Genomic DNA, 24,513 nt, shown 5'->3' on the forward strand with positions numbered 1-24,513 from the left:
AAAAAAAAAAAAAAAAAGAAAAGAAAAAAAAAAAGAAAAAAAGTTCCCATCAGCCTGTTTGCCCGATGGGGGCCTCGAATTTTATAGTTAAGCTCAGTGTTGGCTTTGTTTAATTAACTTCATAGTTGGTTTCCATTGCTGAACACATGCTGCTTTTGGCAGTAGCTTAATGATAAAGAATGTAGTTAGTGAGATTTTATTGTACGCAATTATAAGACTAGGGGCACATCTTCCTCGTACCAATTGTTGGGGTGGGGCGGAACCTCCTCTTGTATTCCCATAAATGCAGTAATATGTATTTACCTGTGTTTGGATGACATGTTGATAAAAGTCAAATGAGAGCTGGAATTGACTGTAGCCTATTTCAGTCACTGGGCTTTCAAATTAACTGGAAGAAATTATTTCCAACTCCTTTAGGGGATAAGATTTATGGATACAGGGCTAGATTCATCCTATGCATTCCTTCTGAAAACAGGTTCCTTTAGATACCAACAGCAGTTTCCATTTACATAGCCAGCTCAGTTTAAAGTGCTGCTAAAAAGCTCCCTCCAGATTAGTTTAATTGAGACTTATACCCCTTCACTAGAATTGGGAGTTTGACTCTTGTAGTCTTTCATTAACAATGTCATATTAGTACAAAGACTAAATGATTTGGTTCCAATCATTACTCCCTCTAACTTTTTTCTCTGGCATTTTCCAAGGATGATTTTCACAGAAAACTGATAGGGTTTGTTTTTTTTCTCATCAAGTAAAAAATAATAAAGGATTCCCTCTGTGTGAAAGGGACTGAATTTTCTTTCTCTTCTTTGCCAGCTAAGAAAAAAAGGTCTTGTCAGTACTTCATATTAGATGCATCTGCATTCAGAAGTTTAGGTCTGGAAAAGTTCATGCTATGAGATTTCCCTTTCTTGGTAAAAGGGAAATCTCTTTCCCAAATTTCCCAAATCACTTTCCCAAATTAACACAATTTGTCCATATTTAGAAGCAGGCACTCAACCTTGATTTTTCTCTTCATTTGCAAAATCTGTTGGTTTTATTCCATTTCCCATTAAAAAACCCTTGTTTAGGCCCTTTTAGTTTCCTGCCTTGTTCACTGTAATCTTTCTCTTAGGCCTGCTGAATTCACATTTTACTACTTCCTCATTCAGTCTAAAATGTAGCTGCAAATGTCATCAATTTTTGTCCACATATCTATGTATGTCCAACTTATTTTCAGATCCCATAGCTGTTTTCTCCATTCTGATATCAATTTAATCTCCTTGTCCTTTGCTTCAAGTCCATTTTCTTTTCTTTTTAACTCATTTTTATTGTACTACCAGCACAACAAATCAGAAGCTATGGTCTGTTGAACTGCAGAAGACAATATCAAGAGATTACAAGTATGTGCTGCTGGCTTCTGAGCAGTTGGTGGGCGTCTGTCTCTTTGTGTTCATCAGACCCCATCATGCTCCTTTTATCAGGTGAGTGAACAGGCCATCGTGTTTCAAGCTTTTCAGATTTGTTTTATGTTGCAAACTTCTTTCTGACATGACTGTGCTGAAAAATATGTATAGTTTCTGAAAAGCTATTGCATTTCGTATCAAAGAATTTCCTGAAATGCTATAATCTTGTTCACCTGTGAGATCTGAAAGGTCGTAATTATCTGTCTTATCTGCTCAGAAAAAAATTGGTATTTCTGAATGAGTTAGTGTAACTTTTTCTATACAGTTATGTTGTTTCACCCTGTCATTTTGTGCTTTTGCAAAAGATAATTTAATCTATAGTTAGCTGTTTTTGAGTGTTACTGAGAGTTGCAGAAGATTTGTCATTATTTTAAAGGTTTAATAATCAATATTCAATTTTTTTTTAAAGGGATGTTGCTGTTGATACTGTAAAGACTGGTATGGGAGGAGCTACTGGCAATAAAGGTGCAGTTGCAATTCGAATGTTGTTTCATACATCCAGTCTTTGCTTTGTCTGCAGTCACTTTGCTGCAGGTCAGTCACAAGTTAAAGAGAGAAATGAAGACTTCATAGAAATAGCTCGAAAGCTCAGTTTCCCAATGGTAAGCAGCAATCCTCTTCAGATTCCATAATACAAAAAAATTAAAACCTCAGGGTAGTTGCTGAAAGTGTGTGATGCTTTTGATTTTTAGGACAAGTCTAAGACAAAGATTTTCCAGCACTACTCATGAAACTTTAACACCCAATTCTGCAGCTTGCTTTTATAAAGACATAACAAATGCAGACGTTAGTATTTGAAAAATGTTACCATCTTATAAGAAATGTGTTTTAAGTCTAAATCCAAGCCCCTGTTGCTAAATTATGTTAATTTGTTATACCTATGCCTACTGTCTTGATGTGCTTCCCATACGCAAACTGGCCTTTACTTTTTTCTGTGCCACTATATAAGAGGGAGATGGTCCTTTACTTTTGATTTCTTAGTTCTTTGTTTTGTAACTGTCATATCTGTAGTCAGATTTTAGTTCCTCTCAACTGACAATTGCAAAGACGCAAGTCAGGTTTTTAAAAAATTAAATACAGTTAGGTTGGCAAATTTTGTATGAGGGGAGTAGAGAAATCAAACTAGAAAATCAAAATGCTAATCTTCCAAAGGCCTTAGAATTTATTACAGAATCTTTTTAACACCTGAAAACCTTACATAATTGAAAATACTTAATTCTAATTGAATAACAAAGCATTCCTTTGCTCAGCTTGCTAGTTAGTGATCTGCAGGGTCCCAAGGGAGTGTCTTCACTGTCCTGAAAAAAAGCCCTCTTGTAATTTGGATGACATGCTTCTCATTACAGCACCTTCTAAAACCAGAGCAGAATGGTAAGACTTAGATTCCAGTTCAGATGACCTGCAAACTATGTAAAAGAGTGTCATTTCATGGAAGATTTTTCCTTTTGTGCATATGAGACCCTACTTCCAATTCTTATGTACACACTACAATCCAGATGAGCAGTAACCATAACTGTGTACGTGATCAACCCTCCCTAGGATTTCTATTCAGATAGAAATAATATGGACTTTACAACTGAAAAGGCTTGTGAGTTTTACTTCTGCATTTAGAAGTTGTAGATTTGTCATTATGTGGACTTGAATTTCATTGCGTCTGTTTTTCTTACAGGGAAGAATGCTCTTTTCCCATGATTATATATTTTGGTGTGGCGATTTTAACTATCGTATAGATCTTCCTAATGAGGAAGTAAAAGACCTAATTCGGCAACAGAACTGGGATTCCCTTCTTGCAGGAGATCAACTTGTAAATCAAAAAAATGCTGGGCAGGTAATTTGGAGGGAGTGTTGCATTTACACATACTTTATTTTACAAATTCTTTCTTTCTTACTAAAGCTAGCTTATTGAGGGTGTTTGTACAAGTTTGTGTTGGCATTATTAATTTATCACTTTTGTCCAGACCCTAATCTGCTGGGGTGGAGCTGTGAAACTCAGGAGGGTACTTGTTCTGAATAAATTTTTGTTTTGCAGCTACAATGACTTACCTGTAAAACTAAAGCTATTAGTATACTTTTATAAAAGAGGGCAATTATATTTGATTTCAGTAATGGGGCATATTAAAAATAGGTAAGGCGTGTCAAACATAATTGGTTCCAACACGCTGGATTTTTGAGAGCGTTTTTTGTACTACTGCCACTTGATCCATTCAAATTGCTGTGCTAATAGAATGAATGTCTTTATAAACCAACTTGTGACACAGTCCAACAGATAAGCTAGCAGTTTGGAAACAAATTATGGCATTATTATTTGAGAGGAAAAGTTTGGGGTGGAGAGAGGTTGTGGCTGAAAAGAGACTTCTAATTTTAGCTGTCTTCTGGTTTTTAATGATGACATGCTAATTGGGATTTTAATCTAGAGCTGTCAAACTATTTAAAAAAATCATAATTAATCGCGAGATTAAAAAACTTGTGATTAATTGCAATTTTAATCATGCAGTTAAACAATAGAATCCCAATTTTTATTATAAATATTTTTGGATGCTTTTTCTATATTTTCAAATACATTGATTTCAGTTACAACTCGGTGCCATAAGAACAGAGTAGAACTGTGCTAATTTCTGCCTAGTGATTTCAATACAGTAAGTGACGAGGGTCAAAACTAGAGTTACCATATTTCCAATTCCACAAAAGAGGACACCTGTCAAGGGCACACCTCACTCCCAACCCACAGTCCCCTGTTTCCCCCAGCAGCATCTCCTGGGGCTGCATGGCCTTCACAAGCACAGGCACCAGCCCCTGTGCCGTCAGCTTGGCCACAGCTCCTTGCTGCCCTCAGAGGCCCCCCACCCCATTCCCCCACTGGAGGGGCAGGCATCTCACCCTGCCCTGCTGCAGACCAGGCACCCAGATAACTTGACCCCACCTGGCTGCTTGTTGGCCACATGTGCATGCAGCCAGGCAGCAGCAAGGGGGACAGGCTGCTTATCCCCCAGCATGCACAGCCCAGCAGCAGCGATTTTAATACGCGTAAAAAAATTAATGTGTTAATTGGTTTTTGTATTAATTGTGCTTGTTAATGGCAATTAATTAACGGATCTAATTTAATCATATTTTTTCTATTTTAAAAGTATCAACTAGAATTTAAAAATCTTTTCCTGTTTTTTTCCATTCTATTGATTGACTTGGTTTTATGTATTGACAGCATTGTATTTATAAATAGTGCTTTCCAAACCATAGAGCAGCATTTTTTTTCTGTTTGTGTGGATCTTTCATACAACTACAGGGAAGATGACCCCTTTTCTCATAGAAAAACATTGTGGGGGAGGGGGAAATGGCACAAACACCAAAAAAAATCTAGTAGCCATTGAAACTTCTGACATTTTTTTTCTTTCTTTTTCTTTCAATTAACTCAATTTCAAGATTTTGTTTTCTTCAAAATAAGCAAGACAACCTGATATTTGAGCAGCCTTTGGCTTAAAGGATTGGAATTACATTTAGATTTTCTAGAATTAGTGGAAACTTAAGGACTATCAATATAAAACCTAAGTTCAAACTACTGGTTGACTTTGAGTTCTTGCCTACCTGTGTACACTTTTCACTTCTCTAGTAAGAAAACTTCTCTCTCTTTTAGGGAACTGGGCCTATTAGCCTTCCCTTAGGAACTCCTGAAATTTTCCCCCTTAAAGGATTTAGTCATTTTCAGCGGCAGCTGAATTCTACAGGAACTCTTGACAGACTTTCACATTTTTCTTTGGCAGACATGTTGATTACTATAGATTAAGAAAAGTGAAAGTTATCCTTTGTATTTGCTGTATTTCTGTGTTCCTTTCTAGTTTCCTTTTTAAAACCTTCATTTAAGAGGTCACTTAACTTGTGTTTAATGAATTGGGAGATATCTTTCATCAAGGCCTGATGGAATGCAGTTTCTTTCTATGCCCAGTGCATATGCCATAATGTTTCTTCTCAGAATTATAGATTAGTCTATTTCAATATGGCAGTGATTAGCCTGGTTCTGTATCTACTGTTACACAATGGCTGGTGTAGGACAAATTCAGAAAGTAGAATTTGAAGGATGAGGTCATTTTGCCAATTAGTAGGGTCTTCTGAGAGAGAGAGAGTATATATGCATGCACTGTTGTTTCACCTTCAGGTGAAAACAGAATTTTGATTAGTTTCAAGATATTTTCTGCTTCTGATCTACCATTTGTGTGTTGTTAGGTATGACTCAGAATTTCTTTGCTTATTTAGATCTTCAGAGGATTTTTAGAGGGAAAAATAAATTTTGCTCCTACTTACAAATATGACTTGTTTTCTGATGACTATGACACCAGTGAAAAATGTCGCACACCAGCATGGACAGATCGCATTCTTTGGAGGAGAAGAAAATGGCCTTTTGACCGATCAGGTTTGAGAATTTACTGAGTTCTGTATCATTTCAAGTGACTTAATGTTATTATCTTGACAATGTGTAATCCCCAAGATATTAGATTTTTTTCCTTGCTGTTGAAACAGCACTGAAAAATACAACTTGTTCATTTTATTAGCTGACTTCAACAGAGAATATAGTCCTCATTCTTCTTGGTATAAATGTCTTGATCATCTTTTATGTGTACCTAGGGACCTACCTAAACCACGGAGGCTGCCTCCATTTTTTTTGCAGTCCCAGCATGGTGTCCAGTGCCATTTTTGCAGCACAACGTGGCAGGCCCCCCATGCCTTTGGTAAAGGGCTCTTGGAAATCCCTGTCCTCCCCAGAGATTGACAGATAGCCATCTGTCAATCTCCAGGTAGGGGCAGGACTTCCAGGGCCCCTCAGCCAATCTCTCTGCCCCCCACCCCATGCCCCCAGGACTTCCCATGGTTTTCTGTTTGCAGCAGCTTCCCCCTGCTGCTTGCTGCCATTTTTGCGTTTTATCGCGGGAGTTGAGATTTTTCGCAGGGGACCTATGAAATAAACGGTTTCTATGAAAATTGCATAATTGCGAATTTGATAGGTCCCTAATGACAACAGTTGCCAAAGGTGTTGTAACTGACATTTGAGTATTTAAAAACCCTCCAATTTCCCTAATCTTGTTCAGTTTCTTTTACCATCCAGATTTTTAGCATGTTCTTGCAGTCATTCTTTTTGTTTTCTTAAATATTTATTTTAGCTGAAGACCTGGATCTTCTAAATGCCAGTTTTCAGGATGACAGTAGTATTCCTTACACATGGACCCCTGGCACTTTGTTGCACTATGGAAGAGCGGAACTTAAAACATCTGATCATAGGTTTAAATTTTACTTTATGCATTACTCTTTCATCATCAAATAGGTAATACTTTTGTTTTTATTATTGTTTCCCTTAGTCATTCTGTGTTACAGCTTTTTCTTATTTATTTTTAAGGCCTGTTGTTGCATTGATTGACATCGATATATTTGAAATTGAAGCAGAAGAGAGACAGAAAACTTATAAGGAAGTTATTGCAATTCAGGGCCCACCTGATGGTACTGTAATAGTCTCTATCAAAAGTTCTTCACCAGAAGAAAACTATTTTGATGATCAGTTGATTGATGAACTTCTTCAGAAGTTTGCAGCCTATGGTGAAGTTATTCTTATAAGGTTAGAATACTTATTGTTTAAATCATCTTAGTTGTTTATAAACCATCTGTTTCCTGAAATATCCAGCAGCCAGGTGGTCAGCGCTGCCAATTTTAATCATCAGTGTCAATCAGAACTGCTAAATTTGGCAACATTCACCTCTTGGGTACTGGCCATGCTGATACTGTGGATCTGGCAGCTGTGGCAATGGGGGTTGAGCAGCAGTGGTATTTAACTCCTTAGCTGCTGGCACTGACACCTCAGGCATGGCAACCACAGCAAGAAGCTGAGTTGGCCAGAAGACCCAATGTGATCCACAGTGCTCACGAAAAAAATTGCTAGGCTAGTAATGAAAGTTACTACTTATTACCCTGTTTTCTTCCTTTGTTTCCATCCAGTGTTGTATAGGGTAAGAGAGGGTTGGTTTATCATGCTTCCTGCTCATTTATCTTCTGGTAACTTAGATACGCTTTCAGTGGCAGTTAATTGGTGGTTACCAGTCCTCCCACCCAAGAGCAGTGTTCTGTAAATGGGGACAGCTGAAGAGGGAAATTCCAGAGACTAATTTCATGATAGCTCCTTCTGTAGGCCAGCCATGTGTAAATTACTGCTGCTCCTGATAAGACTGAACTTGAAAAATAAAAGTAGCACTGGAAAAGAACCAAGGTGGCTGGGGAGTCAGGGGAGTTCTGAAGGGACCTGAGGTATATTAAATACAGTAGAAGGAGGCAAAAAGGTATGGGGGAGAGAAGAACAGAATTGTTTGGTTTTAATTTTCCACGTTATATATTTTCTAATGAGGAAGTTGAGAATTAAGAAAATAGAGTGCATTTTAGTGGTCCATTACATAGATGGCTGATAACTAAATGAGAAAATGTTTATGAGGGCAAGGGAGAGTCTCTAATTTCCTACTAAATTAGGAAATTACTTAGCAATATCCACACGTACTTCCATACCAATGGCATTTAACCACACCCTGTCCATAAAACTTTGGGTGAAATCCTAGCCTCTCTTTTTTTTTTTTTAAAGGCAAAATTTCTCTTGCCTTCATTTAGGTCAGGTTTTCACCTTCCATCTTAACTCCTTAGTGCCTGGATCCTGCAAAGTGATCTGTGCATGCAGAATCTTACAGTAGGATAGAATTCTGCTGAACTCTTGTGTAACAGTTAAGAGGGCTGCACCTTGATAGAACCTGCAAGAAGTTGAGAGTGCTCTTATGAACTCAGTAGTAAGTTAAAGGCCTTCAACCCTTTTCAAATTCTTATATACTCTTTTCATAGAGCACAAGATATATATAGGGAGAGTTTTACATTGATAAGAAAATCTCAATCTTTACAGAGCAAAACAAAGCAAAAAAGAGCTGTGTTGAACTCAGATATAATTAGCAGTATTTAATCAAATCTAAGATGATGCTGAATTTCAGATGCCTCGCCCCAATAATAATAATCTATACATGGAAAATGTATAAATTCATTAGTGTTCCAGGTATAGAATCTAATTATTGGAGTGTCATCTTTAATTCATCCCCCTGCTGCTGCAGGGAGGCAGGTAGTAAGGGGGGAGGGGAGGTGTCAGGTGGTATGGGGAGGTCAAGTAGCTTGTCCCCTGCTTGTCTGCCAACTGCAGACTGGGAGCGGGGGGGCATTCCTTCTCTGCCTCTGCTTCCCTGCTTCTCTGCTCACCCCTCTCTTCTCCCTACCTTACCCTTGCTCTGCACCAGCAGGCTCCATCCCCATTTTAGCCTGGGGCACTGAGCCCAGCCTCAGCCCAGCCTCTATAGCAGCTGTGCAGGCTTCACATCACTACTATAGGATTGGGTTGGGATCATTGAGTGCTTCAGGCTGCACTGTGGACAAAACCTGCTGGCAAGGAGTGAGGGTAAGAGGGGAGGAAGAAGAGCAAAGGCTGCAGGTGTGGGGAGGGAAGATGGTGAGGTACAGAAGTGGTGGGTGGGCAGCAGCTGTGCCATTGGCCCTAACCTCAGGTAGAGGCTGGAGCCCATCACAGCAGCTGCCTTCCCTTCTACTGCCCTCATACTGGATTCTAAGACAAGAGGCTATCCCCTCTCCGCCATGTTAATACGGTAACATACCTTGTAATACGTTTTGTGTGCAGAGTTAGAAAGGTCAGAGAGGTAGCACATTGCTATGACAGTCCAGGGAATTTGTGATGAGCAAGGGTTGTTGAGTAGTATCACTTATTGAATTGGCTACGTAGTTGGGAGTGCAAAGGCATTTTGTGCCTAAGCTTGTCTAGCATCTCCAACTATGCAGTTGGCTCAATAAAATATATTTTCAAACAAACCTTGTTTCCTAAGTATGTCGAGGTACCTTTTCTGTCCCTGCAGGAGAGAGATTATAATTGTACTGAATGATTCCATTTTTTTCTGTGAGCTTTTTCTGGTTTAAAATACAGACCGAATTACGGAAATGATTAACTAAATATTTATATTTTAGACATAAAAACCCCTTTATTTTGCTTTATTCTAAATAAGGTGTTCAAAATAAAATCTGTAAGCAACTTAGTAGATGACAATACAGCATTGGTTTAATCACAGTTTGTGACTTCCAAATTATCTTTTAAATTTTGAAGGTTTGTAGAAGACAAAATGTGGGTAACCTTTCTGGAAGGAAGCTCTGCTTTGAACGTTCTGAATCTGACTGGTACAGAGGTAATGTGAAAGTGATGGTCATTATCTGAAGCAATTAGAACGTCATGTTATCAGGGTTTCTAAATGTATGTTTCCTACTAGACTAATAGACATAGAATTTAATACACATTCTCTTTCTAAAAGATTTTTCCCTAATTGTTCTACATGTATGCCCCACTTCTAAAACCAGAAAAAGACCATTTCAGTCTTCGTTCTGTGAATGATCTTTTGTGTTTAGCCACAGTCTCTTTCATTTTTTTTTTTTCAATCAACCATCATTGCTAGAACAACACCTTGTTAGGCTCTTATTTGTCAAAACATTTAAGCTTGTAGTTTAAATCCAGTTGAGGTAGATGGGATTTAAGTATACACTTTGCTTAATAGACATACCCATAAAGGAGACGAACACTTATAGGAGTCAAGGTTTCATAGTTTTTTTTCTTAAAATGAGTTTATTTTTCTACTGCTTCAAAAAAGATGCTTCTGTTTTGTTAGTTTGTGTTTTAAACTTGTCCTGACAGTACAGTGTGGGCCAAGCTTTAGTTTTATAATGCAATATACTTAGCAAAGGTGTAGCACTCTTATGGGTAGAAATGTGGCTCTGTTGAAGAGTTTTGCCATTTCATTTACTATGAAAAGTACTTCATCTCTGGTATCTAGTACCTTTTCTTTCCAGAATTCTATTTCTAGATGAGGGGTAGGCAACCCCTGGCACATATATGCCAGAGCATGGCATGTAAAGGCATTTTGCTTGGCACACATGCCTTCCAGTAGATGGTGGGGAAGGGGCCGGGGCTGTGCTACCACAACAAGGATCGGTCCCCTCACAGGCTCACCCACCATCCACCCCGGCACACCAGCTTCTTACAAGTTGAGGTTGCAGGTGTTTTTGGCACCTTCCACAAAATATTGCTGACCCTTGACCTAGATCGTGTAGTCTGATTTTTACAGGCCTATCCTTTCAACTGCACAGATTAGTAAGTTACACTTAAATCCCTATCCTATGTGGAAATTTTCAGAATGAAGGATCCAGGCATTATACAGTCTGTTGCAGGTTGGGATCACTACTTATTTACGGAGCTCAAAATTAAGTCCAACTGTTTTCCATGGCAAATAAAAGGAAAATTATGACATTGCAGAGAAGAGTCATAGGTCGTACTTAACTTTAGAAAAAAGAGTCCTGGAATAAGATAGTCTTTTGCATTTGCTTTTCATTAAAAAGCATTGCAGAAGTTTAAAGGACATGGAGATATCAAAATGTTAAAGTGGAATCAGTTGGGCAAATGTTCCAAGGATATTGACCTACCAGTAGGAATACTGGAGTGGAAAAGATGCTGATATTTTATGGTGCTAGGGAAGAAGCTAAGGGTGTGCAGATAAGAACCTTGGAGCCCTTTCAAAAGGGTAGCAGCTGGTACATTCTAACTTATGTATAAGAGCAGATGAGCTGATAATGATTCAAATGTGGCAAAACCAGTCTAGCTTTAATACTCCTTTATCTAGGGTTAAAGTTAGAGGAGCTTTGCTGCATTTGAATCGTGTCCACACCTTAGGTTAGAGGTGGGCAAAATATGGCCTGTGGGCTGAATCCAGCCTGCCAGGTGGCTGGATCCAGCCCACAGCTGCCCCCATAGTGCTGTGCATGGGACCAAGCCCCACCTACTTGCACTCAGGCTGTCTGCGCCACACTCCCACTGGTGTCCATGGTCCAGCTGTGGCCAGTGCACACAGCTTTTGGTGGGGCTGTTCCTGGTGCAGCTACAGCCAGCCGGGTGCTGGAAGGCAGCTGGGAGTTGAAGTGGAACCCTGCACTCTGAGACAGGAGTCACGCAACTGAAGCTGTCCGGGTGCCCACCTGGAGTGACACGGCAGGAGGAGAAGCCACTGCTGGAGGCAAGGGGAGCAGAGCAGCACCCACCAGCTGCAAGGAGCATGGTGTGGGCTGCCCTGGCACAAGCAGGCAGGGTTCAGCCCCATGTGGAGCACCACGGGGGCAGCTGCACACTGCACTGCCCAAGTGAACTCTGCTGCATGCACCCCCCACCTTCCACTTGCCCTCAGGCTCCTGGGACCTAGTGCCTAGGCAACTCCCTGCTGTCCCCATGCCCCCCACCCCCCACTCATACACACATGCATGCCTTCCCCAGAGAGCAAGGGTTGCAGGGAGCAGATCCTGATCCTGAGCTGTCACTACACCATGAGCTGGCCCTGTGATCCCCACCTCATCCTCCCCTCTTACTTCTGATTGCTGCTCCCTGCCCAGCTACAGCCCCATAGGGAGTTTTGGTGAATTGTTGCTTGGGGGTGCTGACCTGGCCTGTGATAACTCAGCAAAACTCCCCATATGGCTGTTGGGCCTAAATAATTGCCCGCCTCTGCCTTAGGTCATTGTTTTGTCATAGGAGTTCTATCCCAATAGACAGGCTTGCTCAGTTTTTTTGTGCGGATAAGTTAATGTATTATATGTATATTTAGAAAAGTGATTGTAGTGCTTAATTTTAATTTTAAATAATTTTAATTTTGGAAAGTTTTGTATTTTGAGTGTCTCTGTCTTATGGTAATTTAGCTGTTAGGAAGGATCGTAAATATTAACTTAAAAAACCCAGACTGGATTAAAAGTTTGGAAGACGAGATGAGCCTGGAGAAGATTAGTGTTGGATTGCCTTCATCAACCAGTTCCACTTTGCTTTGTGAAGATGCTGAGGTTTCTGCAGACTATGATATGGAAGGTTTGTTGAATGAAATGAATTTCAGTTTTTGAAACGTGTACATATGTACTCAAACAAATATTAATATGTATGGACCACTTAAACATTTTTCTTTTGAACTTGTACCATACCTACAGCTGATAAATTGAAAATGACCATGATATGACCAGCTTGCTGGGCAACACCTGCTAGAGCACTGTTTCCCAAACTTTTCCTCAGCATGGCCCCTCATTCCCAACCTACAGCCCCCCAGCCCCGCTACCCCATTAAGGATGTTGCAGCCTCATTTGAGGTTGTCCCACATTTTGGAAACCAGTGATCTAGAGGTTTTTATTCTTACTATGCTGATGATTTGATTCATTTGCCAACATTTTTGTAGCTTTGCTGGTTGTTGTTCAGAGGCACAAAAGGCATGGGGAATCAAGTGTTATTTTCCAAAAGGGTTTAATGAAATTATGCTTTCCAACCCTTGGAAACTACTTTGAAAGTACAAGGCAAAACATTGTACCAAAATGTGAGGAGTGTGAATTCAAAACTTTCCTTAAAAGAATGGAAAGGCTAACTTCCTTAACAAGAGTTTTGAGAAAAGGAAATTTGGTTTTCTGCTTGTAAAACAATCGCCAAAGGGGTGTGCTATTTCTATAAGAAACCCCTGGTTTACTGATTACTGATTCTTCTTCTTGTGCGACAACACCTCCACTGGTCACTTAACAGAGAGTTACCTGTATTTGAAAAGGGGTAAAAAATTGTTCACCTCTACATTGTGGAAGCTCAGGGAAAGATTTACTATGACTACGTATTGGAAAGGACAATCTCTTAAAAGAATAGTACTGATATCCTTGTGTTACACCAGACGAGAAGATGAAGCAGGTCTGGTAAATTTTTAAGTATGCTAAAGAAGAAGGATAATATTTTCCAAACCACACCCAGACTCTCTGCACTATATAAAGAAGTTTTATATAGAACAGCCTAATGCATGTAACTTGACTTAGCGGTGTCTCTTGCAAATCAAAAGTAGTGCTCTAGTCCAGTGGTTCTCAGCCTTTTTGGACTCGAGACCCCCCTCACTCCCAACCCACAGCAGGGGTGGAGTATGGGGGGTAGCATGGCCTGGTTGCCACTGCTTCCCTCAGGCTGCCTGTACTGCCCCCTCTGACAGCCAGAGGGGATGAGAGCAGTTCACCACCCCCCACCCCCCAGGTCCGTTAGTCTTCCCGCTGCTGGCGGTACGGCTGGTACAGGTGATGGCAGTGAGTCTTGTTACCCTGTTCTGCCCTCCTGCACTTGGGTCCTGCTGGCTGGTCTGACCAGGCTACAGCCCCACATCCACTATAGGTGCAGAAATCAAGTGGGAGAGGGGGCAAATATGCCACCCCTTCAGCATATTGCCAATGACCCCCTCCTCTAACTCACCTGCAAGGAGTTGTGGGCATTGGCAATGCGTAGGGGGTGCATGTGCACCCTAGGAGCATGGCAGTGCACCCCCTGAGAAAAGGCGCAGGCCTGTGGACAGTTGCCACTCACCGCCAGAACACTTGTAAAATTCTTTTAAAATCTTTCCTTATTTTATTTTGTGGTGCTGCTATACTTCATTATACCTATAATATAAGTTATTTAGGCAGGAGTAGTTCAGATGCTTTAGAGATTTCTAGATTCTTTCTTTGTACTCATCTCCCCTGAACCAGAAAAGGAAAATGGGAACAGTTGCTTGCCTTTTCTCTGGCAAAGGTTGTTATATACTTTTAGAAAAACAGGATTTTAATTTCACATACAAGTGTTTTTGTTGGTAAGAGTCCTATTGTAGTAAATGTTGTATAAGGAGGCAGGTTTTGCACTTGGTTCTCAACATCTTAGTCCATCTTAGACTCTTCTGACAGTGAGTTTTTGTAATCATTCTCCACCTCCTGCAAGAATTGCCATCTGTAATCTCCTGTTAGTTGATAATTTCGCTGTAGTCATGAGGAGAAATTGTTGGGTCTAGTCTCATGCAAGGAAATCGGCAGGGCTACTTAGAATGCATCAGCTCCTCAATGAACTCATAGTCTAAAGAGCACCATATCCATGTGAAAGACTTGGTGAGCTGTGGCCTGCCACCTACTGAACCTGCACAGATCTTCTCAGTGGTGTTTTGTTTCCCATATAAAGAGAGAGAATATCTAGGACAGAAATTACAAAGGGGATGGTTCATTATTGCCTTACAGGCTGGTAGGGTATCATACAGTCTCTAGGCTTCTGGATGGGTGGTAATCTCCCAGGTCTGGAACCCCCCTGGCAGGGGACAGGACAGCTTGCCAATTAATGTGTTTGCCAAAGGGTGGGAGTGCAGGCAGGTGGAGGGGGGTTGGGGTTAGAAAGGTATTTTTCTATGCCAGACCTAAAGATATGACTACAGCACAAGCAGATGTACCCATGCTGGGTTGGGCATAATAACAGTGACACTGCAGAGAGATAGATAAGTCCATACTGAAGTCCAAGTGTGTGGCAATGGGTCCAGGCCAGTTTATACAGTGAATGCTGAAGCTTTTGCTGCTTTCTACACTGCTGGCTTGGACATCTTTAAATGTATTGCAGCCTTTTCCCTTTGAAGTATTTACTTTGCAGAACTTCCTGTTGTACTAGGAGTTTTCATTATGCACAAATTTTAGCATTGCCAGCTGCCTCTTATAGGCCCACATTCTTTATATTAACAGTTTTATGGTGCAAGGGTAATGTAGAAAGGTTTTTTTTAGTAGGTATTTTTAAAGTTAGGGTTTGGATGTTTCTAATGTGAGAAGTGAATATCTCAATTAAATAGCTGTTCTATCCATGATTGGACAGGCATTTGTAGAAATTTTTATTGCATGATTTTTTTTCCTTTGTTTTAGGAGATGTCGATGACTATAGTGCTGAAGTAGAAGAAATTCTTCCTCAACATCTACAGCCAGTTGCAAGTTCTAGTCTTGGAACTTCACCAAGCTCTTCACCGCGTTCCAGTCCTTGCCAATCACCTACATTTGCTGATGGACCACCACCCAGCCTTCCCATAAGACCAAGCCGAGCACCAGCAAGAACTCCTGGACCACCTATATCCTCACAAAGTAGGTGTCCATAGAGGATGGTAATAGTACCAAGCTCTCATAGACCTTTTCATTTTAAATCAAGAACCACTTTAAAAAGGATTTCAGTATTGTCCTTACTTTACATGAAGGAAAACTGAAGCCCAAAGATGACAGTTGGTCTAAACAGTGATGAGAATGAGTATGGGAAACTGTAGTGATATATAAAAATCACTGTCACTTTTTTCAGTTGCCCTGCTGTTAGGAACATGATCTCTGTATGTTTTTATCAGCCTGCATTCTGAATTTTCCTTAATATTCCTTTCTCCCAGAATGAGGCCTGAGCTGAAAAGGAAATTATTTTCAGTATGGTTTATGAACATATTCAGGAAACCTAGAGGAATGCTGAATAGTCAGATTTTTTGGTAAACATAATTTTTACTCAAGTATGTATTTGCTTTGTTTTACCACTTCATGATCATCTCTTTTTTTTTTTCTCTCCCCACACAACTGGGTGCTGCTGGTATGTGAGCAGGTGTGTGCATATCCTCCACTGCGATACCAAAAGCTTTTTAATAGAAAAATCTTTTGATGTTTATAGTGTCATTAAATAGGTTGATTCTCTCTATCAGGTTCACCAGTTGATTTTCAACCAAGTATACAGCAGAAAGAATCTACCCAGAGCTTGGAACCTAAACGCCCTCCTCCTCCTCGGCCAGTTGCTCCACCAGCACGGCCTGCCCCACCACAGAGACCACCCCCGCCATCAGGTAATGTAATGAAATGTATTCTGCACCTTGTGGAATATTGCACAGCCTAATTTAAGTCTGTGAGATAAGAACTGAAATGCCATATCTTGCAAAAATAGTTATGGTGTTTTGGGCTCAAACAAAATAAACCAGAAGATCCATTAGGTCAATGTAACTAATTAAAAATAACATGAATTTATTTACTTTTTCACCTAGATTTTTTTAACTTTGTATTATGACTACTTTTATGATTGCTTTTTACCAATTTGGGTGACTTTAATGAGTTAAAGCATTTTACTGGTGTTTATAAGTATAGTTTTCATTAATTGCATCATTGTAATTGTTTCCAAAAGTTTAGTGTTTAATCCTTTGAGGCATACTCATTTAATTAAACTCTTAATTAAATGTCTTTTACTTCAGAGTAAATACAGATTGCATATGCAAGTAGCAGGGAGAGACTGGATATTTAGAAACCATATGGACAATTTAAATAAGTAACTTGATTTTTTTTTTTTAATGTTCTCATTCTTTCTTTTATTGACCTTTTTTATTCATGCTGCATTTATTTGATGTATACTGTAAGGGGGTAGGAGCCCTGCGCCTGCTAGAAAAGAATTTGGAGGTAATCATTTAATTTTCAAATCTAACTAAAAGAAAAACTTCTGTGTCATCTATATTGAGACTATTTAATCTGGTGCTGCCTGAAGATCAATTTTGGAAGCTACATTGAGGTGTACATTCATTTGTTAAAAAAAAAAAAGCAAAGAACAACCCCCACTCCATTCTTCATATCTAGATTTCATTCCAAGCATCAAACTCTCTCCTTTTCTTGAATTACGATAGGCTTTGTGATCAGCAATTTTCTGATTAAGTAAGTAAACATGAAAATCTCTCTCCAGAAACTTTTGAAATGTTATAGTCATGGAAATCAATATTGGCTCAGATCTTCATTATATTCTTAGAGAATATGAACAGACATCCTTTTATTTTTAAAATAAAAGCTTTTTTAATTTTCACTATGAAAAGACTTGCTGTTTCCTTCAAAAGAAATATTTTTTAAAAAGGCTGATTAATTGATAATTAATTGACAATCATGCAAGTAGTTGGTATAATTTCACAAGCTCTAACTAGTGTCACAGTTGGCATGCGTCCTCCAGATGATCACCAAATCTCTGGGCCACAAGTACTTTCAAGTGTCCTCCACTATGCTTCATCTAACCTCCCCCGGTCTGGGTAGTGTATAACCAGGATTTTTATCTCTGTCTCCAGGGCATGCTTCCAGGTATACACCTCTTGCCTGAGCCCTTACTTACCATATAAGACTTTCATTATATCTTCCTTAGTTTCTGAAACTAGGAGCTCTGAGTCCTGGACTGCTTGTACTCTTTCTCAGAGCATTAGAGAATATCCTGGTTATGGTAGTGTAAGTGTTGTGTTGTAGTTGTGATGGTCCAGAAATTATGTAAGGAGCAAGGATTTCTTATGGTGATATCTCTTATTGGACTAACTAAATAATTGGAACAGAGTTAAACAAGCTTCTGAATGCAAGACATTCCTAATCAGGTCTTCCTACCCTGGCTATAGCATTCTAGCTTTCTGCTTAATGACATTGAGGACAACATGAAAGAAAATGAGGAAGTTGCTTTTAGTAATGGGATTCATTAATAATAGTCACTTGTGTCTTCAAAGATGCCATGAAATTACAGATTTTAGCAAAATAATTCAAGTTTTGCAAACTGGTAGTTCTAAGGATTTGCTAACACTCTAGGCTAGACAGGGGTCCCTTCTACCTTCTTTCTCTGGGCTGGTCTTTTTAGAGGGAAAGCAAAAAATCTCCTTTACTCTCTCTGGCTTGCTCTTTTCTCTCTTTCTCCATGTGTCCCAGGTTCCATCTGGGTTCCTCTACAGAAAGTTAATACTTTGATCCTTGGGGATAGACCTGGTGGTTGAGACCAATCAGTGCCTCCCTACAGCAGTGCATAACCCCATAGGGGGCATGGAAGGCATGTGCCCCCCATGGAGCAGAGGCAGGCTGCCCGCTGCCTTTGCCCCGGGAGTTCAACTGTGCAGCGCCAGTGTGCTTCCTGCTGCTGGGTGGGTAGGGAACGTGCTGTGTGGCCAGCGCACCCTGTGTCTCCTGCCTGCCCAGCAGGCGACAATGGTATCATGCAGCTGAGCTCCTGGGGCAAAGGCAGCAGGGCACAGAGCCCCAGACTGCAGCAGGCAACCCACCCCATACCTCCCCCAGGGGTGCACACTGCTGCAGGGAGCTGCACCGCCCCCCCTCCCCCAATGCCTCTGGACAACCCGCCCTGGCCCCAGGGCACCAGTCACTCCAGCCCCTGTTCCTGTCCTACTCCTTCCCCACTCACCATGGGGGTCTCCATCTCCCCCACCCCTTCTCTTTCCCTCTGCCCCTTCCCTGCCACTTACAGGTGGGTGCTGTCTATATCTACTCCTCTCTTCCAAGCCACAGTCCCCCAGCCCTACTTCTGACCCACAGTATCCCACACTAGGATGTGCAGGGACCTTCCCTCCCCAGGCTTCAAACCCCACACACACTTGCAGCCCCCGCTCCCCCCACCCCCCATTCACTTAAAAAATAGTATCTCATGATTTACATGCCAATCTCTTTATTTATTTATTTTAAAGAGTTTGTTTCATGATTTTTGACACAGTGGGATCACTCTAGAAATATTCAGTTCAATGCTCTTTGTGTGTAGTATCTACTTATGCCACTGTCAGAGAGGATACTGGGCTAGATGGATCATTGGTCTGATCCAGTGTGATCTTTCTTATGTTTGAGACCTTTCAAAAATTTACAAAATGGGATAAGATTATATGCATTTCCCCCTCCTCCCCTTCCCCCCCCCCCCTTTCCCTTCTCCCTCTCTAATTTATTTTGGGGTCTTAGACATAGCTAGTTGTAGCAGTTAAATGCATTTGAATGGAGAAGAAAAAATTATGTTGCAGTTTTGTTTTTTGTTTTGTTTTTTCCCATGGTAGTCTGAAAGTGTTCAGGGATTTGGAGTATTACAATAAAGTTCTAGGAAGACAAGACTTTTGGGCAGGTGAAAGTGCTTTTGGTATCGCATGCATTTCCCCGGCTTGTGTGCAGGTGTATCTTTTTAAGGTAGAATATTGCAGATATGATCGTTTATAGTTTAGGTTGAAGCATTTTGGTGTTAGCTGTTCTCTAAAACATAATTATTTTAACTATTAATCATATTTACCCAGCACAACTCATTGATAGATTCATTACCACACTTTTTTCCACATAAATTATTCAGAGGCTAGCACTCCTCAAAAAATGAGTAGTGTAAAGAAGAGGGATTTGAATTTTATTTTTATGTAGTTTAGTAAATGAAAGTGTAAAGTACAGCCAAAGCTGTGTTATCCAGCACTTTACCATCCAGAATGCTCCACTAACTGGCATCTGTCAATACAAATCTTTCTTCTGAGGGACACGGCAAAAGTGAAACCAGAAGTCCCACTTCCGGTTTCGCCTCTGTGAGCCAAGTCCTACTTTTTCCTTGTGGACCACCGCCCGGGGCAAAGCAGCCTGTGCGGCATACACACTGATGCCAGGGAGTGAAAGCCCTGGTGCACTAGACACAGCATATTTGATTAACCAGCATCCCCCGTTCCCAATGGATGCTGGATAACAGAACTTTTGCTCTTTTTTCATTTCCCATTCTGCTTCACTTTCATCCCATTTCTTCTTCTTTCACCATTTCCCACTCAGTTTTTGTAGCTTCTGTGCAGCTTTCTGTATTTGAAAGAAACATTCTCCATGCCTTTGTTCCAATTCCTTCTCGAATCATCTTTTTGGAAACAATCCATTCTACCTTATTAATCCGTCACTGTCTTCTTTTTGTTGCACTGTGTCATCTTGCCCCTCATCTTATTTAGAATATGAGGTCTTTGGGTCTTATCTGCATTTGTGTTGCCTTTTTTACATAGCACTTCATACACAGTATTTTTTTTAATATTGTAGTACAGGGCTGCCCAACTCCAGAGCAGCTGGGGACCACGTGACTCCCAGCCACCTACCAAGTAGGCTGGATATTCTGTGGGCCACGTGCCATGTCACACAAGTCTCTCTCTCCTGCCCCCACACCACATGGACTTCTGATGCATTGCACTGTGGGGACTTGCTATGCCACATAGGCATCTTGCACAAGTGGACACACCACACTACACTGTGCAACCTCTTCCTATCCTATGCCACCTTTGCCCAACCCCTGTTGTACAGTAGTCAACTCTGGCTGTATTGCACCACTGGGGATGCTGCAAGAGATCCCCAGATCTCTGCAAGCTCTCTGACAATGGGGTCCCTCAGTCCCACATGGCTTTACTCTGCTGTGCCCCTAAGGGTGGAGAAAAGCAGTGAAAGCTGGAGGAAGGAGGGAGAGCTTAGACTTTAGCAGCAGCAAAAAGCAAGTGGGGATTGGTATCTGGTCCTAGAGTCCTGGGGCTGTAAGCAGCCTATGGGCTGCCAGTTGAACAGACCTGTTATATGTAAAAACCAAACATCATTCTTAAGCCCATGCAACACACAGGTAGTGAGGCAAGTTAGATGTACCTTGCATGTTATCTATAATTATAAGTTGACACAGTGGTGTCTATTTAAATTGAAATCCTTAAACAATTGAATTTAAATTGAAACCCTTAAACAAATACCTCATCTTACAGGTTGCCCATATAACATTCTAATTTTTTCTCAGGCATTTCACTCCCTTCACTGTCTAATGAGCATGCTCATGGTTCTTCATGATAGAAAGACTTTCCCGTGGGGCTCTAAGCTTTGTCACAGTGTAATCATGTTATGCATCTGTATTGGGAGTAACCTAAAATTCTGCATTTTCTTTCAGTTCAACATGTTCATATGAAAAAACCAAAATAATTAGACTGCACTATAATAGCTCTCTTTCAGTATTTGCAGCAGAATAGTGCTTTTATTTGGTGGTGCAAAATGATTATCATTTAAGAATTTTTTTTTAGTACTAAAGAATAAGTTTACAAGCATTTGGAGTTCAGCATTAAGTTTAAAGTATATGTTCTGTAGTGTTTTATATCTTTATAGTTTCCAAAACCACAGTAACCAAATAATTTCTTGCAGAGTATGAAGAAAATTCTTGATTATGACTGAATGCAGATGTTCATTTCTACTAGAAAAATAACCCAGGAGCTGGAGTGTTTAAAAGTTCCAGCCCCATGGCTAGATAGCTTCACAGGCAAACTCTCTGGGGTGATGCAGAGAAGTCTGAGGCATGGTGGGGGTGTTTTTCCATGTTGGCAAGGCTCCCGCGTTCTGCACCGCTTTGGCTCAGTTAATTCATTATTAACAGTTTTTAAGATTGAGAATGTGCCATAATTTAGGGTGAAGTCCATACACAGGTACTGCAGTTACCCCAAAAACAGACTTAAGGTTGACCTTTCATGTTAAGCTAGGGAAATTTGTAGTTAATGAACCCAAACAGCCTTACTCTATCTTATAGTAATGTAATAAAATAACCAGTCAGTTATGATTAGTGCATAAGGGTATTTTAGTTCCATATTTAAAAGATTTTTAATTAATCACACTTGGTATTTTTCCCCTCCATAGTTTCTCTACAAAACTGAGGTCAGGCTATAGGAATGTATTAGGAAATGGCAGGCATTTTGAAATAAAGGTAATTTGTGGAATTCTCAAGGTGAACATTTATTACAAATCCCTTTTCTGAAGAAGAAAATGTTAGTAATAAAGAAAACATTGAATTCTTGGAATATACCTAGTGCATTAGATTTCGGGGAGTTTTGACTAGATAACTAGCTTAAAGAGCTTTTGTTATTTCATAAGATAATTTGGGACAAAAATGGCTAGACAGAGGGTGTCCACTCTCTTAAAAGAACATTTTTTAAAAACTTATTTCTCACAGGTTCGACATTCAAGTCCGATGTATTCTGCACACCATAACAAGTGCTACACTTTTGGGAATGGATAGGCTGTACAATGTGTTGGGTCTATTTTCAAGAATATATTTCAGCTATAAAGAATAAATCTGATCTGTCCTGTTCCCACTACTGAAGTCCTTCAGTAGCTCTTGCTCTGTGTTATTTCAAAAGTGTTGAATAATTGTTACAATATAGTGAGACTTATAAGTGGAGACAAAGTTCTCCTGGAAGGAGGGGTTTGGGCAGACTGGAAGGGCATGTCTCATTACTGTACACGTCCTGCAGCTTTAATTCTGCCCACTTGTGAATGATACCTCCACCCACCTCTGACATCACAGTACTATAGCTTTCCAGATGATGTGGAGCTCAGTGACCTTAAGCATGTGGGTATATATTAATAGAAATTAATTAGACTATAAAAGCTATTTTTAAGGGAAATTTAGTGAACACTAGCTCTCTGCCTAGCCTATACTCAAGCAAGTAATCTACTTCTGTTTAAGCTGCTTCAGAGTTGCCAGGTATTCCAGTCCCTTTACCCATGTCCTAAGGCATGGTGGCACATGAGCCCTGGGCACTCACTGAAGGGAGGCGCTGGAATGGAGATGGTCTCAAGCCTCTCCAGCTAGTGGAGCAGAATGGAGGCAGGATCCTGCTGTATGAGGTGTAAGGTGTCACTTTCAAGAGCCATGTTAGCCCTTCTCTGACCCTTCAGTTGCTGCTGAATTCAGGGCTTTGGATCCTTACTCACCATATTAAACTCTGGTCGGGAGGGACGGACCAGAGAAGGGTCATCCTAGATCATGTTAGTGATATCCCCTCTCACAGCAAAATCCTACCCCACGCCACTCTGTGCCCTCAGGCCCTCCTACTTCTAACACTTGGGCACAAACTCTATCAGTTTAGGATTTGGAGAGTGCAAGGTTCAGAGTGGTACTTAAGGAAGGGAAAGGGTTTAACTTCTGTGGCACAGTGGCCTAAAAGGTTGGTTACCACTGTCCTAAACTTTCCCTCTGGAATGATAGCCCAGCTCATGCCAGAGCTTGCATGTCACAAGCTCTCTGAGCACAACAGCTGGTCAGCACAGGCTCTAGCCACAGCTCCTGTTTTTCCCTTTCCTTCCCCCCAACACTAAATTCAGTGGCAGGGGAAAGGGGAGGCAAACAGAGGTGGTGCTCAACCTCCTTGCCTCTGCAGCCATGTAAAAACAGGAGCTCCCCAAGTTCACTGTGCACATGCAAAGCACCACCAGAGGGTGTGGCTACACCAGCCCTTATCTCCTATATCCCTTATCTCCTGTTGATCCATTCTGGATTCTCCCACAGAGAGCTGTATTCCCATGGCACAAATATACACTATAATGCTCCTTTGGTTCCACATATCAGAGGACTCAGGGTAAAAACAGAGGTCTCGAAGGGTGCATTTGCGCTTCTCCCATGCCTTGGTAACAGTTATGGTGACCACCCACTGTGTGTAATCTCTGCATCAGTTGATACAACTGTCCTAAATAAAGGGAAGGAAAATTAGGATGTGCTAATGGGAATTGAGGAATACAGTTCTTCAGGACACACCAGACTTGGTAAAGTGGCGTGCTTATTTCTCATACCTGTTAATTCTAGGAGAGATCTGGCTGAGGCATACTTATCCAGTATATCCCCAGGTGCTCTTTTTGCTCTGGGGACAGTTAAGGTTGCAGGGTGTGACTACTGTACACTTTTATTTTTTAATTTTCTAGCCTTCCAGTTTTTAAGTTATAGGTACAGTCTGTGTTTCAGAGTGCAAGATGTTGCCTGTCAACCCTAATTCTATTCACTGTCCACAAGATTGTTAATGCAAAGATGTCTCCTCTAACTAAAATGTGAAAATGAAGTTGCCATGTTTCTAAATGTTAGCTCTCTCGCTGCACTAGATCTCTTATTGGTCTGGCTTCCTTGTGCTGCTGCAAGTGGTTAGAACGCTATATAGTTACATGACTTAGAGCTCTTTTGTATGTGATGTCCCGTCTGCTCTTACATTTTTTTCCCAATTGGCTGCTTTCCTATGCAATATACAGCTTCTCTTCTCTCTCTGCAAAGGTCTTGGAGCTCCTCCCAGTCCTGGGGTAGCTAGGAAAGAGATAGAAGGTAACGAATTTTTCTGTTCTGGAAATTAACTTTTAATTTTGTATCTGAATGATTGTAGTGTTGGTGTTTTAAGATGTACTGACTAATCACTGGGTTTATGTCCATTTTGTTTGTTTGGGTTTTTTTGTTTTTGTTTTTGTGTTTTGTTTTGTTTTTAGAGTATGTCTCTTTCAGACTTGATTTTTATATTTGTCAGCTGCTTGCTACTTTACAATGTTAGACATCTGGGGACTCAGTGCATGCCTGTGAAATAGTAGACTGTGGTAATTTAAATCTTGAAAGCATTCTTTATCTCAT

General features: G+C 40.6%; 1 protein-coding gene across 7 annotated transcripts in view; it reads left to right on the forward strand.

The window, feature by feature from the left end:
* The window catches only part of SYNJ1 (synaptojanin 1), a 132,481-nt gene that overhangs the window by 89,052 nt on the left and 18,916 nt on the right, over positions 1 to 24,513 (forward strand). For 5 of the 7 annotated variants that reach the window (XM_019524473.1, XM_019524474.1, XM_019524478.1 and 2 more), the window contains exons 16-27: positions 1,320 to 1,460; positions 1,852 to 2,044; positions 3,112 to 3,270; positions 5,688 to 5,844; positions 6,590 to 6,707; positions 6,823 to 7,038; positions 9,610 to 9,688; positions 12,234 to 12,396; positions 15,240 to 15,452; positions 16,043 to 16,180; positions 16,743 to 16,781; positions 24,169 to 24,216. In XM_019524473.1, coding sequence (XP_019380018.1) covers positions 1,320 to 1,460; positions 1,852 to 2,044; positions 3,112 to 3,270; positions 5,688 to 5,844; positions 6,590 to 6,707; positions 6,823 to 7,038; positions 9,610 to 9,688; positions 12,234 to 12,396; positions 15,240 to 15,452; positions 16,043 to 16,180; positions 16,743 to 16,781; positions 24,169 to 24,216 — 1,664 coding nt within the window. The remainder of the gene's footprint in view (positions 1 to 1,319; positions 1,461 to 1,851; positions 2,045 to 3,111; positions 3,271 to 5,687; positions 5,845 to 6,589; positions 6,708 to 6,822; positions 7,039 to 9,609; positions 9,689 to 12,233; positions 12,397 to 15,239; positions 15,453 to 16,042; positions 16,181 to 16,742; positions 16,782 to 24,168; positions 24,217 to 24,513) is intronic. The other 2 variants (XM_019524476.1, XM_019524477.1) reach the window with 2 other exon arrangements.

Source organism: Gavialis gangeticus, unplaced genomic scaffold (assembly GCF_001723915.1).
Source record: "Gavialis gangeticus isolate Ggan-Ray unplaced genomic scaffold, GavGan_comp1, whole genome shotgun sequence".
Lineage (NCBI taxonomy): Eukaryota > Metazoa > Chordata > Crocodylia > Gavialidae > Gavialis > Gavialis gangeticus.